Source organism: Canis aureus, chromosome 6, assembly GCF_053574225.1.
Source record: "Canis aureus isolate CA01 chromosome 6, VMU_Caureus_v.1.0, whole genome shotgun sequence".
NCBI lineage: Eukaryota > Metazoa > Chordata > Mammalia > Carnivora > Canidae > Canis > Canis aureus.
In genome coordinates this window covers 16,355,668-16,371,508 of record NC_135616.1, presented here as the reverse complement: position 1 = coordinate 16,371,508, position 15,841 = coordinate 16,355,668, and the positions used below count along the sequence as shown (strand labels likewise).

The 15,841-nt window shown below is 41.5% G+C and overlaps 1 protein-coding gene across 1 annotated transcript in view; it reads right to left on the bottom strand.

The window, feature by feature from the left end:
* Positions 1 to 12,857, bottom strand: part of LAMA3 (laminin subunit alpha 3) — a 250,657-nt gene extending 237,800 nt beyond the window's left edge. Inside the window, exon 1 of the mRNA XM_077900280.1 lies at positions 12,537 to 12,857. Coding sequence (XP_077756406.1) covers positions 12,537 to 12,842 — 306 coding nt within the window. The 5' untranslated portion in view covers positions 12,843 to 12,857. The remainder of the gene's footprint in view (positions 1 to 12,536) is intronic.
* Positions 12,858 to 15,841: the final 2,984 nt, after the last annotated feature.

Below are 15,841 nucleotides of genomic sequence, written 5' to 3'. Positions count from 1 at the left end.
GCTTCTTGGTCTTAGCCACTGTATCAGATATCTCTACCTGGAAACTCAACACATCAGGGCCACACCTGTCTTCCAAAGGCAGGTTGTTGAAATTCAGGTATTTTTTTTGTCAAGCAGCACTTGTACGCAGGTGTTACTCCTATAGGAAAATTTGATGATGGTGTTGCCCTTTGAAAATTTCTTCACAAAGCATCTATGGAGTATCTGTGACATGCTGCCAGAGGGGAAACAGATGTGAGCAGGAAAATGGGGCCCAACTCTCAGAGTGCCCTAGATCTATCTAATAAGGACACCAGACATGGAAATAAATGGCTCCAAGGCGATGAATGGAATTAGTGAGATGGTGCACAGCTGGGCAGAAACTCTGAAGGAGGAGTAGTTGGCTCAGCAGTGGCAGCATAGTATAGCGGCTAAGAGCATGAACTCTGCAGCCAGAGTATCTGGCTGCCCCATGTACTAGCTTTTTTATCCTAATCACTTAAACTCTCGTGCTTCAATTTCCTATCTATAATATGAGCATGCAAAGAGTACCCCCTTCACAAACTGTTGTGAGGATTAAGATGTTGGTACATGTAAAGTGCTTTAGAACATTGCCAAGCATCAGTAAGTGTTACATAAGTGTGTTTTAAATTAATACCCTGCACTGTGCAGGGGAATACATCCCCTGATCACTAGGCTGCTTTTCCTGCTCCCCATTCTGCCTCTTTATTTGGTATCATTTCTGTGCCCAGCATATGCAGTATATGGTATAACTTGAAAGAAGTGGAGAATTGCTTCTTTTTACCACTTCTCACAGTTAAGCTATGCATAAACAATCTAATTAAAACCCATATTCTCTCTAGCTAATGTTCATTTATTAATCTCACATGTATTTTCTGAGCATCTAGGATGGGAAAACGACTAAGAACATAAAATATGTTTATGACATTGAAAAAAAATGGCAGGACACATGAGATTCAATGAGTTGGCTTTCCCCAGGGCATTTTCCACCCTGCTGGCATGAGGGATCTAATCAAGCCTCTGTTAGCTCATCCAAAAAGTGCTTTTTTTTTTTTTTTTTTTTTTTTTTTTTTTTTTTTTTTTAAGCAGAAAAAAGGCTCCCTGCCTCTGAGCAGAGACAGCCTTGCCCAGGCTGGATTTCAGCCCCCACATGTCCCTTGGCCACGAGCCCATGTATACAGTCAATTCCATTGACTAAGACCACTGAGGTATCATTTAATGAACCTTTTTCCTCACTAGGCAAATGGTTTCAGAATGTTGATCAAGGGTTAATGCAGGTTTCATGAAAGCCTGAATCACAACCAAAAAAAAAATTTTACACTCTGGAAGAATATATTATTGCCACCAAAATTAACCCAAAAAAATGTTACTTTTTTTTTTTAATGATAAAAGTTGTTTATGGGGCACCTGGATGGCTTAGTCAGTTAAGCATCTGCCTTCAGCTCAGGTCATGATCCCAGGGTCCTAGGATTGAGCCCCACATGGGATTCCTTGCTTATCGGGGAGCCTGCATCTCCCTCTCCCTTTGCCTGCTGCCCCCCTCACTTGCACTCTCTCTCTCTGTCAGATGAATAAATCTTAAAAATCTTTTAAAAAATAAAATTGTTTAAGGTTTGACAGATGAATTTAAGTTCATAAAGAATTTCCTTGCATTTAATAAAGATGCTAAAAATGTTCTTTGCATTTTTAAATATTTACAGTTTCTTTTTTTTCAAAGTTCTGTGCATAAAAACAAATATATAAAAACAACCCCATCATCTATCTGCATCAGTTATCCTTGGTGGTGGGCTCACCATTTACAAGGAATACATCATTCAACACAACCTGTTGCAGAAACTGTCATACTAGCAGGGACCTCTAACTTGAAGAACCACCCAAGACTGTTATCACCCAGAGGACTTTATCTATCAACTAGCAATTACCTATGAAATCAATGAATGCAGTCATTAGCTTTATTGAGTGTGACCAACTGCCACTCCTGCTAGTGGTGATGTCTATGTCCTATGCTGACTTCAAGAATTAAAGATGCAGGTGTAGTAAAGAAGAGAAATAAATCCCCTGTTCCATGGCTAGTCATTGTGAAAAGCATGTGTAAGGCAACTGAATTGAGGGTTAAGGATTCATCTTGCTAATGTCAAAAGCGACACTAACAAGATTCTCAGCCTCATCTACCAGATGATGGGCCTCTGCCCAGGTCTCCAGGAGCAAGCTTCACTTCCTTCACCAAAGGCTTATAACTACCTCCCTGCAAAGGCATTCTGTTAGATTTTCATTTCAGCACAAGCGATGAAATAGAAAGCCCAGGATGGTCTTCTTCTGGAGGCTTTCTAATATTTACTTTGTACCTTTTTCCTTCTTGCATGCTGCCCCACATTTCAATCTTCTGTCTCCTTCTTTTGCTCATTGAGCTGTCTTAGTTTTTCCTGATACTTTTTAACTGGTGCATTTAATTCCTCTTGCATTTTCAAACAAGCCACTGCTAAAGCCTCTTGTCCTTTAACAATAACATCAAGTTCCACAGCAGTCCAGCTGCCTTTGCCTCAAGGCCCTCAGCTGGGTTGAAAGCTTCTGAAACATCACAGAGAGAAGGATGCAGCTGAACACCTTCAGCTGGCAATGTTACAAGCCACAGGTACTAGCCGGGAGCTCACCATGTGGTGCAGGAAGGGCAACCCCTCCGTCTCCAAGGCCAGCTGCATGGACAGTTGTCCAATTCCATGGCCATACTCCCCCTAAAATAGTTCTTTAATTAATATCAAAATGTGCCCCTATGTAAACAAATAATATCTAAACTAGTTATTAACACAGTATAAAAACAAATTAACATTGCTATTCTATAAAAACTACTTTGCCTGTGGATTATTTAGTATGCCAACTATGTTCAGTATACAATGCACTGTACCCTTCATTATTAAAATAATTTCTTAAGGGCACCTGGGTGGCTCACATGGTCAAGCATTGGACTCTTAATATCGGCTCAGGTCATTATCTCAAGGTCATGAGATCAAGCCCCATATAGATCTCCCTCCCCCTTGCCGTTCCCCTCATTCACTCATGCCTGCTCTCTAAATAAATAAGATCTTTTTCTTAAAAAAAGAATTTTTTACTCAAAACTTTTAAATGACTATTGTGACAAATCATTGTAGTTTACCACTTTAGGAATCTTACCTAACAGTTTTTCCATGCCATGAGAAATCACATTCACTGAGCACTATGTTCCATAATATATGCTTGGGCGCTTTTTATCCTCCCAATAAATGTGTGTATTATTAATTCTGTCTTTTATATTGGGAAACTAAATTATGCAATTTTCCAAGGTCAAAGAGCTGTAGAGTTAGAATTCAAAGTTGGGTCTACATGATTATAGAGCCAGAGTTATTCACCTCTAAGTGAGAATAATTTGATAATATATACAATGAGATGATATCCTATTCTCCCTCATAGGAGTTTCCCTGGTTTTAAAAAAAATTAGATCATAATAACACTAGTCATATACAGAAAGATCATGTCCATATCATTTTTGTATCCTCAGCATCTAGAATGATGCCTGGCATGTAAGGGCCACTATTTAATAAGTGTTTCTGAATGAATGAATGAACGAGGAAAAGAAAGAAAGAAAGAAAGAAAGAAAGAAAGAAAGAAAGAAAGAGAGAAAGAAATTAAAGGAATACAGATTGCAAAGGAAGAAATAAAACACATGTAATTCTGTATGTATAAAATACTGAAAAATCTACCAAAAAAACTATAGGAAGGTCATAGGATACAAGATCCATGTGCAAAAATCAATTGCCTTCCAGTGTAGATGTGTGTGCATATAGAAATTTGTAGATATGCATATATTTCCTAGCTTTGTCCACTGAAAGGGTCTAAATGCAGTGATACACTAGTAATAGTGAGCATTTACTAAATGGTACCCCATACCCAGATCGTGGTTTCTAAACACCACACTCATAATAAACTAACAAACAAACAAATAATGCTCCTTGAAAAACCAGTTGGTTCCAAGGCAGGAACAAAAAAAATTTAAAATGACCCTGGAATATGTTGTGGTACTGGAAAATAAGGAAGCACTCAAAAAGAAGATGTAAGGATATCACCAAAAATAGCAGAGGAGAAAGCTGCAAAGATCCATTCCTCCACTAAAGCAACAATTAATCTCACAAAAAAAAACCTGTCAAAATGAACATTTCCAGAACTCTGGAATATATTCAAAAAATTATAACAACCTATAATCAATTGATTTGAAGATAAGCCTATTGAAAATATCTAGCCTGAGAATAAGAAAAAGAATGAAGAAAAATAAACAAAGCTCAAGACACCTGTAGGATATTGACCTACAAACCAATATACACATTATGGGAGTTCCAGCAGAAGGAGAGAAAGCAGCAGAAAGGATATTTGAAGAAATAATGGTTGAAACTTCGAAAATTTGATTAAATTTTGTGGTTAAATTAAATGAATCTACACATCCTAGAACTTAACAAACTCCAAGTAGGACAAACTCAAAGAGTTTCACATCAGGATATATTATATATAATCAAGCTGTCAAAAGACAAAAAGAAAATCTTGAAAACAGCAAAAGAGAAGCAATTAATCATATACAAGGGACCCTAAATAAGATTAACAACCTATTTTTTCATCAGAAACCATGGAAGCCAGAAGGCATTAAGATGACATATTTAAAATGTTGAAAGGAAAAAACTGTCAGTCAAGAATTCCATACCTGGTAAAATTATCCTTCAAAAATGAGGGAGAAATTAGGACATTCCCAAATAAACAAAAGCTGAAGGAGTCTGTTGCTAGTAGACCTGCCCTATTGAAGGCTAAAAGGCTAGAGATGCTAAAGGAGTCCTGTGGCTGATATGAAAGGATGCTAGACACCAACTCAAAGCCATAAAAAGAAATAAAAAACACCAGTACAATAAACTATGTAGATAAATACAAAAGCAAGTATTATTGGATTTTTGGTTTATCCCATATGATTTACAAAACACATGCACAGAACAACAATTATGTGTCAATGGGCAACAATGTATAAAGACCTAATTTGTGACAATAACATCATAAAGAGTGGGGGATAGACCTGTATAGAAGCAGAGTTTTAGATGCTACTGAAGCTAAGCTGATATCAACTCAAACTGGACTGTTATAAATTTAGGACATTACTTGTAATCCCCAGAGTAACCACTATGAAAATAATTTTTAAATATACAGAGAAGTAAATGAGAAAGTAACCAACATGGTGCTTTAGAAAAAGAAATTAAATACAAAAGAAGGTAGTAATGGAGGAATTGAGGAACCAAAAAATATAAGACATATAGAAAACAAATAGCAAAATGGTAGAAGTAAGGCCCTCTTATCCTTAACCGCTTTAAATGTAAATGGATTAAAAAAAAAAAAAAAAAAGAAAAAAAAATGTAAATGGATTAGACTTACCAATGAAAAGGCAAAGATCTGCAGAATGGATTACAAAAAATCCACAATACAGATCTACAAGAGTTCAGTTTAGATGCAAAGACACAAATAAATTGAAAGGACAGAAAAAGGTATACTATACAAATAGTAATCCAAAGAAATCTGGAGTGATTATACTAATATCAGTATCAGACAAATTAATCTTTAAAGTTAAAAATAGTTACAAAAGATAAAGACACACATTACACATTGATAGAAGAGCCAATCCTTCAATAAGACATAACAGTGTAAATATATCTATACCAAACAAAAAGCCTCAATATACATGAAGCAAAACTTAACAGAACTGAAGGGAGAAATAGTTCCTAATAATAGCTGGAGACAACACTACTCCATTTCAATAACTGGTAGTTTCTCAAAAACTTAAACATACATTTATGATGTGATCTAACAATTCTACTCCTAGGAATCAAACCAAGAAAAACAAAAACATATGTCCACACAAATATTTGTTTGTGAATGTTCACAGCAGCATTTTCTGTAGTAGCCAAAACCTAAAAACAATCCAAATGTCCATGATTTGAATAAAGAAAATGAGGTATAGCTATACAACAGAATATTATTTTCTACAATAAAAAAAGCAAACTACTAAATCATATAACAATAGTAATGAACCTCAAAATCATTATGCCAAGTGAAAGAAGTCAGAAACAAAAGGGGCACATAGGTGGCTAAGTCAGTTAAGTGTCCAACTCTTGATTTCAGCTCAGATTTTAGTTTCAAGGTCACGAGATCAAGTGCGGTGTTCAACTCCACACAGCGTGTGAAGCCTGCTTAAAATTCTTTCTCCCTCTCTCCCTGTCCCTACCACACCATCTCCTCACCCGCTTAAAAAAAAGTTAGACGCATAAGACCACATGTTGTAAAAAAAAAAAAAAAAAAAAAAAAGCTACATGTTGTATAATTTCATTTATATGAAATACGCAGAAATGAGAAATTTTTAGAGACAGAAATCATAGTAGTGGAAATAGATGCAGAAATTGAGTGTGTAGACACAAGAGAACATTTGGAGTCGATGGAAATGTTCTAAAACTGGGTTCCAGTGATAGTTGCACAACTCTATAAATTTATTTAAAAACATTTAATTCACACTTACAATGGATGCTTGTTATAGTACTTAAATTACTGCCTCAATAAAAATGTAAAAAATGACTCACATACTTCAATCTAGTTTTGGTAAAAAAAAATGAAGAAAATGTGCAATTTTTCACATTCATACATGCACTAAAGATGTAAAATGCTCACAGCTAACTTTCTGTCATGGGTTAAGTATAGTTTTCTCATAACTAAGAGGCTGAAATTAATAAACCTTTGTCCTTCTCTTTCCCTATGACTATATACTTTTCTCAGATTAAATGATCTACATTCTCAATGGCACAGGTATTCAGATCATGAAGTAAAATCCTGCGATTCAAGGATTGAGCATTCTCATTTCAACTATTCACCTTCAAAAACCCTGAAGGTCCATGAGCTCAGTAATCAGTGATTAGTTAGGGCAAAGATTTTAACTGCTGCCATTCTGGTGTGTGGAACCATGTTCCTTTGCTAGTGAGTGACTGTGGCTCTCCAAAAGAAAACATTTATGTTTCTTTTCTTCGAATGATTAGCCTTCATTGCTAAATTTTGGCTAGCGTTCAGAAATGCAGAACAATTAGGATAATAATTTTTTAAAAAGGATCATTCATCTTTAAATTGCTGACTGTAGTCATTTGTCTGAAGTCTCAAAATAGCTTGCAGCTAAGAATTGTTACAAATATATCAACAGAAGAGTAAATGTCTTTGATTTCTGAGCCCTTGCTCAAGACTTTCCTACCAGTTTCACAAAGGAAAAGGCCCTTGTTGAAAAGCTCACAAATGGTTTCTCTTTCACAATGGTTCTATAAACAGCTTTAGTGAAACTGAGTTTCCTGTTTATTGGAGATTTGTCCAAGTTACACAAACACACAACCTAGATGGCTGTGTGGCAAGCACTCTTGCTCTTGGCTGTAACTCACATGTGTGCACTTCCCTACCAGTCATTCAGGCAACATGCACCTTCCTGTGTGTAAGTTATAATGTAATGAAGGAACATGACAAAAGATATGTTGAACTTCAGTGTACAAAATTGACATCGTATGTTTGGTAAATATGTTCATTTCATTCCTTGTGAGTATAGTATTTGTGCCAGCTAAACCAACCACAATGTTATATTTTCAATACAGCCTTCCACTTATGTTTTACCATCATCTCTATCATACATCAGTAAATAATAATGTTTCTTGATCCATAGGTAAGTGAACATTTAAAATTGAAGAATAAGGCAGTCCCGGTGGCTCAGCGGTTTAGCGCCGCCTTCTGCGCAGGGTGTGATCCTGGAGTCCCGGGATCGGGTCCCACGTCAGGCTCCCTGCATGGAGCCTGCTTCTCCCTCTGCCTGTGTCTCCGTCTCTCTCTCTCTCTCTCTCTCTCTGTCATGAATAAATAAATAAAAATCTTTTTAAAAGAAAATTGAAGAATAGGGACGCCTGGGGGGCTCAGCGGTTGGGCATCTGCCTTTGGCTCAGGGCGTGATCCCGTGTCTGGGGATGGAGTCCCACATCCGGCTCCCTGCGAGGAGCTTGCTTCTTTCTCTGCCTGTGTCTCTGCCCTTCTCTCTCTCTCTCTCTCTCTATCATGAATGAATAAATAAATCTTTAAAAAATAAAATAAAATTGAAGAATAAAATGTGACAGATTTCAGTGGTAATTACTTCTTAGCAGAACAGAATTAATTTGTGCATTTTTCTTGTCTATCCTTTACATTAACTTCTTTAAGATTTTATTTACATATTCATGAGAGACACAGAGAGAGAGGCAGAGACACAGGCAGAGGGAGAAGCAGGCTCCCTGTGGGGTGCCTGATGTGGGACTCCATCTCAGGACCCTAGGATCATAACCTGAGCCAAAGGCAGACACTCAACCACTGAGCCACCCAGGTGTCCCTACATTAACTTCTTTATAGCCTCTAGCTCTGTCTTCATTCCACATCCTTTCCTTCAATATTTTCTGAGCATGTATGCTCTTCCAGGCTTTGTGCTAAGCATAGGATACAGTAGTGAACCAGACAGACAAAATCCCTGAATCACAGAGCTCTCAAATATCAAAAACTTAATGTCTGAGCAGTAACAAGTATATAAAATCTTATTTAACAAATTTTAAGCCCAGAGAAACCACAATGAACATTTTTTCACACAATAAATAAAATTCAAACTTTAAAAATGCCCTACCTGTTGACACATGCTATCATTCAAGAATCAGCATTATTATTATAGTCAGGACCATAAACCCAGGTTTTATTTTAAGATATAACTTTTATTCATTTTTTACATTTTTTGCAAATTTCTTCTGGCTTGAAATTCTAAATCCTGGCTAGCCCTAAAGATTTATTTTTAGAAAGCTCAAAGAAAAAGAACTATTTTAGTTAACCCTTCTCCATTTCCCATCTTGAGCTGTATAAACAGAATCGAGGTAATCATCATTCGGGTACAACCAACTGATCAATCATAATTTCCCACCCTTCTCCCAACACCCCTCAGTTTCCTGAGAAAGGATCTGTACCAGCTGCTGCCAATACAGGGCTTCTAGAACTCCCCTTCCCCATCTTGTCTCCAACACAGTTCTGTCCTCATTAGGTAAGAGCCTCTCACATCAGCAATCAGTCCATCTCAAGCCCTCAACTGTGAAAGCAGAAAGCACTATTCACCAGAGCTCTTGTTCACCCCTTATCTTTGGGGAGGAATAAGGCATAACAGCAGATGGCATTCTTTTTCCACAGGCTATTCCCTGACCTAGAAATGCAGTCTGCTGAATGACCTCAGAAAAGCCACCTCCGACTCTATCTAGAACTGTGAACCAAAGTTTAAGGACCTATCCTGGAAACTCAGCACAAAAAATATGACTTTCCTGGACTTCCAGGAATGTAGTATCAACCTAGGAGCACTCAAAAGAAAATAACAGTTTAGGAGAATGAAGGTTGGCCCATTCTTAGACAAATCTAGGGGAGAGGAAACAGTTACAAATTTCCTTGATACCTTCCTTCCCTTTGCATTTACCCTTCCCAGGATCAAAACAGCTCTCTCCAAAGTTGGACGTGCCAGGCAATCTGACTGGCTGCCAGGAGGGAATATTATAACTTCTTTGTTTTACTTAAAAATGAAGAAATTCAGTTTTACTCCTATGTAATGTGCAGATTGCTTAGGGCCTTTACCCAGTCCACAAGTCAGCTGGTCACAATGGTCTTGACTGTCTGCCCAAGAGAAAAAGAGGAGAGGATCCACCAGACTGTCATCTGACCATTACACACTGAAGCTGACATGAGCTTGGTTAAGTGGACATGCGGATTCTATTCTCCTAAGTAGTAGAACAGTTCCAACCTTATCCTAAAATGAGGAGTGACAAAGAAATCCTTTGGATGACATAGAGTCACTGCTTATCTCACGGTAAAGTACTTAAAAGACTTTAAAAGTTAGGGGTACCTGGGTGGCTCAGTGGTTTAGTGTCTGCCTTTGGCTCAGATCCTGATCCCAGGATCCTTGGATGGAGTCCAACATCCAGCTCCCTATGGAAAGCCTGCTTCTCTCTCTGCCTGTGTCTCTGCCTCTATGTGTGTGTGTGTGTGTGTGTGTCTTGTGAATAAATAAATAAAAATCTTTTTTTTTTAAAAAAAAAGAGTGAGACTTTAAAATTTAATGATGAGTCACATTTTTTTTTTTACAAGAAATTCCAAATTTGCTTCCTCTGGGATGACAAGTAGCTGCCAGTAATACACTACCTGATAAATATTTACAAAAAATGGAGGCACCTACCAAAGTAAAGGTGTTGTTTCAACAATGTGTGAAAAAGTATGATTCTAAAGAAATGCACACTTTGAAAAGACTGTTTTGGAAAACAGATGTTTGGAAATGTTTTAATTTTTTTGTTGAAAAGATGGAACTGTGTTACTCTGAAAGTTGTCCTACTTGCACATTTTAAAAACATGGACACAGAATTTTATAATATATTTTAATATTTTCAAAAAATACTTGCAGGGAGTTTTGGATCTATTTTTTAAACCGTTAAAGCATATTACCTTCCTACCAAGAAGTACTGAATGCCACTTGAAAAGCAAACATTGCCTGGCCAAGTGTCTACTTTACAAAATTTTTAGAATAATTGAAGGATGGGGTAGAAATATGAATACCATGATTTAGTGAACTCAGACAGTGTCAGACCTGTACAGTTACACAGAATCCCATGCTCGAAAAGGCCACTCACTTAACTCAATGGTCTGCTATCACCATCATAATTTTTCAAGAAAGCGCCCTATATTTTCATTTTGCATGGGGCTCTGTGAATTACGCAGCTGGTTCTGGAGCTCAGTGGTCAAGGCCATCCTCCTTGAATCTGCATATTTTTGAGATATCTTTTCAGCTACAATGACTAATTTCAAGTATAAATGTAAAACCAACCTTGAATTGCTGGATCATAAGTGCTGACCTAAACTTGTCAAAAAGAATTATATCCATAATTACATTTGTATATTTATAAGTAGTTATACACAATCACAAATTAAATATTTAGAGAAAGCAAAATTCTTTGGTGCTGTTAGTAAAGAAAATACATGCATATAATTCATAAATAAATAAGCACCTCTTGGGGATCCCTGGGTGGTGCAGCGGTTTGGCGCCTGCTTTTGGCCCAGGGCGCGATCCTGGAGACCCGGGATCGAATCCCACTTCGGGCTCCCGGTGCATGGAGCCTGCTTCTCCCTCTGCCTGTGTCTCTGCCCCTCTCTCTCTCTCTCTGTTTCATAAATAAATAAAATCTTTAAAGAAAAAGATTTTAGGGATCCCTAGGTGGCGCAGTGGTTTGGCGCCTGCCTTTGGCCCAGGGCGCGATCCTGGAGACCCGGGATCGAATCCCACTTCGGGCTCCCGGTGCATGGAGCCTGCTTCTCCCTCTGCCTGTGTCTCTGCCTCTCTCTCTCTGTCTCTCTCTCTCTCTGTGTGTGACTATCATAAATAAATAAAAATTTAAAAAAATAACTTAAAAAAAATAAGCACCTCTTGGCATTGCACGTTCAACGATTTGACGTGCACAAGCGAAAGTTTCTAAAACACCGACCTAGATTCTCAATGCTAATCTTTTGCTTTCGGAGTCCAAGCTCCAAAATTACTCCCTCTTCCGGCAACCCTTTCTTATTCCTCAGCAATATTTCCCAGTAGAATGAGGGAGGCAATGATGAATTATGGCTCAGTGGAAAGAGGATTTCAAGGCAGGACTGGGTTCAAATCCCGCTGCCCCACTTTGAGACGCAGCCACGTTTCTTAACCTGCTCCCGGGCTCCGGGTCCCAGCGCGGTCGTCAGGGTCGTGTGCCAAAGACCTGGGCGCACCTCCCGACGCTGGTGAAGCACCAGCAACACGACCATTTACACCGGGTGCTCGCGGGATGAGTCCGATGTCCATCTCGGAGCGCCGTGTCCATCTCAGGTGTCATTCGCCCCAGGGACCCTGAAGGCTGGCACTGCAGGCAGCGCGCTGGCGCGTCTCTTCCGCGACATCGGAGCGATGCTACCGATACAACCTCAAAGTTCTCTGCAAACACGCCCGGGAAACGCACTGCCACCAACTTCTCCGACAAGGTCGGGGAGCAAGAGGGCCTGCGGGAAGGAGGCGCGCCAGGGAAGCCGAGGGGCGCTCAGGGCCTGGCCAGGCGCCACCTGAGTGCCGGAGGCAGGATGGGGCGACGGCTGCATGCACCCCGGGGCGCACCTGGGGACGTTTCTCCTCGGCGCCCGCACCCCGAACCTCAGCCTTCACTCCCCTCGCGTGCTCCCCTCGTCCCGGCCTCGGCGGAGCTCCGGCACCATCGCCCCCGGGCACCGAGCCCACCGCGCGGGGTCGCCGGCCCGCGCGGGGCCTGGGAGCCCTTCTCGGTGGCCTGGGACCGCCAGCGAGCGCGGGGAGCGGTCCCCCTCGCTCCGCTCCGGGTCGCTGGCCAGCGAGGGGGGCCGCTCCGCCCCCACCCCAACCCGGCACCCCCAGCTCGCTCCCGGGACCTTACCTGGATGGTGTGGCCGCTGCCCGGGGCGGTGGGTCCCCCCACCAGCTTGCAGTAGAGCTCGGGCCGGGGCCGGGGCCGCGCGCCGCCGGGCTCCCGCTCCCCGCAGGTGGCGGTGGCCCAAATCCTCGCCGCCTCCGCCAGGTTGAAGTAGGGCGGATGCAGGCTGAGCCGGGCCGCGGCCCGGGGCTCCCGAGCGGTGCCCGCGGCGGGCAGCAGGGACGGCGGCAGCAGCAGCAGCAGCAGCAGCAGCAGCAGCAGCAGGACTGGCCTCGATGGCCAGCCCGGAGCCCGCGCGGTCGCCGCCATCCTGCGGCGCGTGATCCTCCGGGAGCTGCGGGCTCGGCGCCGGGGTGGGCGGCGGCCGCTCTGCGCCCCCTCTGCGCCCCCTCTGCAGGCGCCCGGAGCCCGCGGCTGTGGGACCCGCGGCGCTGGAGCCGGCACCCAGCGGAGCAGGAGCCGCCGTGCCAGCCTCGGGCCCGCACCCCGGGTCTGTGCAGCGCGCTGCGCCCTGCAGCCTCCGCGAGCGGGGAGAGCAAAGGCGTTGCCGGGCGCTCACCCTGGCGGCTGGGGGGGCGGGGGGGGCGAGGGGCGGGGGGCGGGCCCGCCCCACCTTCCCACGCCCGGCGCACTAATCAGACTATTTCCTTTCTCCAGCGGCTCACGGTCTCAGACCCGGCGTGAAAGCCAGCTCCCGACCTCGGACAAGGGGGAAGGCTTGGGTGAGGCATCAGAGCAAACTGGCACTGCCTGCAGAGCTTACATCAAAGACACTGTGGTCTCCCGGACAAGTCTCCGTTGTCGAACAAGTCCGGTCAATCTCTCCAACACAGGGCGCCAACAATCCCTGTGGCACTACAGCCACGTTCCGAGTGTGCGATCGAAGGAATTCATGGGGAATTGGGAGTGGTGGAACTTACACGGTTAAAAGAGAGCCAGTAGCGCGGGTTGTGGTTTGCCACGCTGGGAAGACACCTAGGAGGAAATCCTTTGGATGCCCAATCTGCTAAATTTTAGATAAACTCGGGAGGTGTTGAGCGAATTACTGGAGCTGTCAAGCTGGCGTTGGAGCAGAGGATACCCCGATCCTGGGGCCGAGATTTGGTCTTGTATGCAGGATGACTCCCCCAAACCGAGCCCGCTTTGGCCCTTGAAGCAATTTGGAGATAGTGTCACTACTGCGGGCCAGGACTGACCTAAGTGCCTCTGAGAAAGTAAGATTGGAGCTGGGAAGGAAGAAGGGAAAAAGAGGAAGGGTGTGAGAACATTGCTTGAGGAGAGATTGAGATAGGTGTAAAAAATGGTACACTTGAAAGGAATGAGAATTGACCAGCATATTTTATTAAATACCAGGATATGTGCTAGGAAGAAGGCAGTATACCATCTAATCTTCTATTTGCTCTTCAAAAACAAAAGGGGGCAACCCGGGTGGCTCAGCGGTTTAGCGCTGCCTTCAGTCCAGGGCATGATTCTGGAGACCTGGAATCGAGTCCCACATCGGGCTTCCTGCATGGAGCCTGCTTCTCCCTCTGCCTGTGTCTCTGCCTCTCTCTCTCTGTCTCTCATGAATAAATAAATAAAATATTTTTTAAAAAAAGGAATTTGTGAGTATAACACCAAAAGGAGAAGTCACAAGGATTGGTAAGTTGACAGAGAAACTAAAATTTCGTACATCCAAAAGCACCATAACTAAGCAAAAATGGCAAACACACGAGGAGAAAATGTTTACCATAAAGAACATAGGATTAATAACTTTAATATACAAATTGCTTTCACAAAACCATTAGGAAAAGTGGAATACTCAAGGCTAAGAAACCTAATATAATTAAAAGGGAAAAAAAAAACTTTTCTAAGCTAATAAACATGTGAAAAATTTTTTTGACCTTCCTGGGAATTGAAATGCAAGCAAAGCACCAGTGAGATTCATCTTTTACCTATCAAACTAGGAAAGGACTTAAAAAAAAAAAAAAAAGCAATGAAACAGAGAATTAAGGGAATCAAATATCACAGCCTTGGTTGAAGTGAAAACCTCATAGCTTTTCAATGTTTTCAGTGCTTAGCAAATGACTTCCAAGTACATATATTTTGCCCTAACAACTCACCTGTGGCTATGTACATCCAGGAAACAACTGCTGAGCCACCCAGGCGTCCCTGTATATATTTTAGAGACAGAGAATGAGCAGGAAGGGACAGAGAGAGGAAGAAAGAGAATCCCAAGCAGACGTCATGCCCAGAGTGGAGCCCACAACCCTGAGATCACAACCTGAGCTAAAATCAAGAGTATGCTTAACTTACTGAGTCACCTAGGTGCCCCTTAAATTTTTTTTATTAAACAAAATATTAAAGTGAAATATTACAGGGTCACTAAAATGATGTCACAGAACTGTATTTTCTGACATAGAAAGATGTTCACAATATTTTACCAGAAAAAAATGGGGCTCCTGGGTAGCCTAGGCAGTTAAGCATCTGCCTTCACCTCAGGTTGTAATTTCAAGGTCCTGGGATCAAGCCCTGCATCAGGATCCCTGCTCAGCAGAGAGTCTGCTTATCCCTCTCCCTTTGCTCCTCATCCTTGCTTTTGCTCTCTCTTATGTGCTCTGCTCTCTCTCTCTCAAATAAATAAATCAAATCTTTGAAAAAATATTTTAACCTAAAAAGGATATAAAATAATACATGTGCAAGAATCTAATGTATTTCTATACATGACAATGGACAATCCAAAAACAAAGTTAAGAGCAATCCCATTTATAATAGAATCAAAGAGAAGAGTGCTTTATTCTTAGGAATAGATTTAACAAAAGAAGTACAAGACCTATAATGAAAACCAAAAAACATCTTTGAAGGAAATTAAAGAATATCTAAATAAATGGAAAGACATACCATGTTCATGGATTGAGAGATAATATTGTTAAGATGGAAATATTCGCTAAAGCAGTCTACAAATTCAACACAATCCCTGCCAAAACTTCAGGCATTATTTTTTCCAGCATTGACAAGGTGATCTTAAAAATCATGTGGAAGTGTGAAGAACCCAGAACAGCCAAAACAAGCCTGAAAAGGATTACCAAAATTGAAGGACTCACACTTTCCCAATTTCAAAACTCAATACAAACCTATAGTAATCAACAGTGTAGCGCTAGCATAAGGGTAAATATATAGATCAATGGAATCAAGTGAGAGTCCAGAAATAAACATTTACATTTATGGTCACTCAATTTTCACCATTTTTAAAGATGCCAAGACCATTCAATATGGAAAGAGTAATCTTTTCAATAAATGGTGCTGGGACAGCTGGCTATCCACATGCA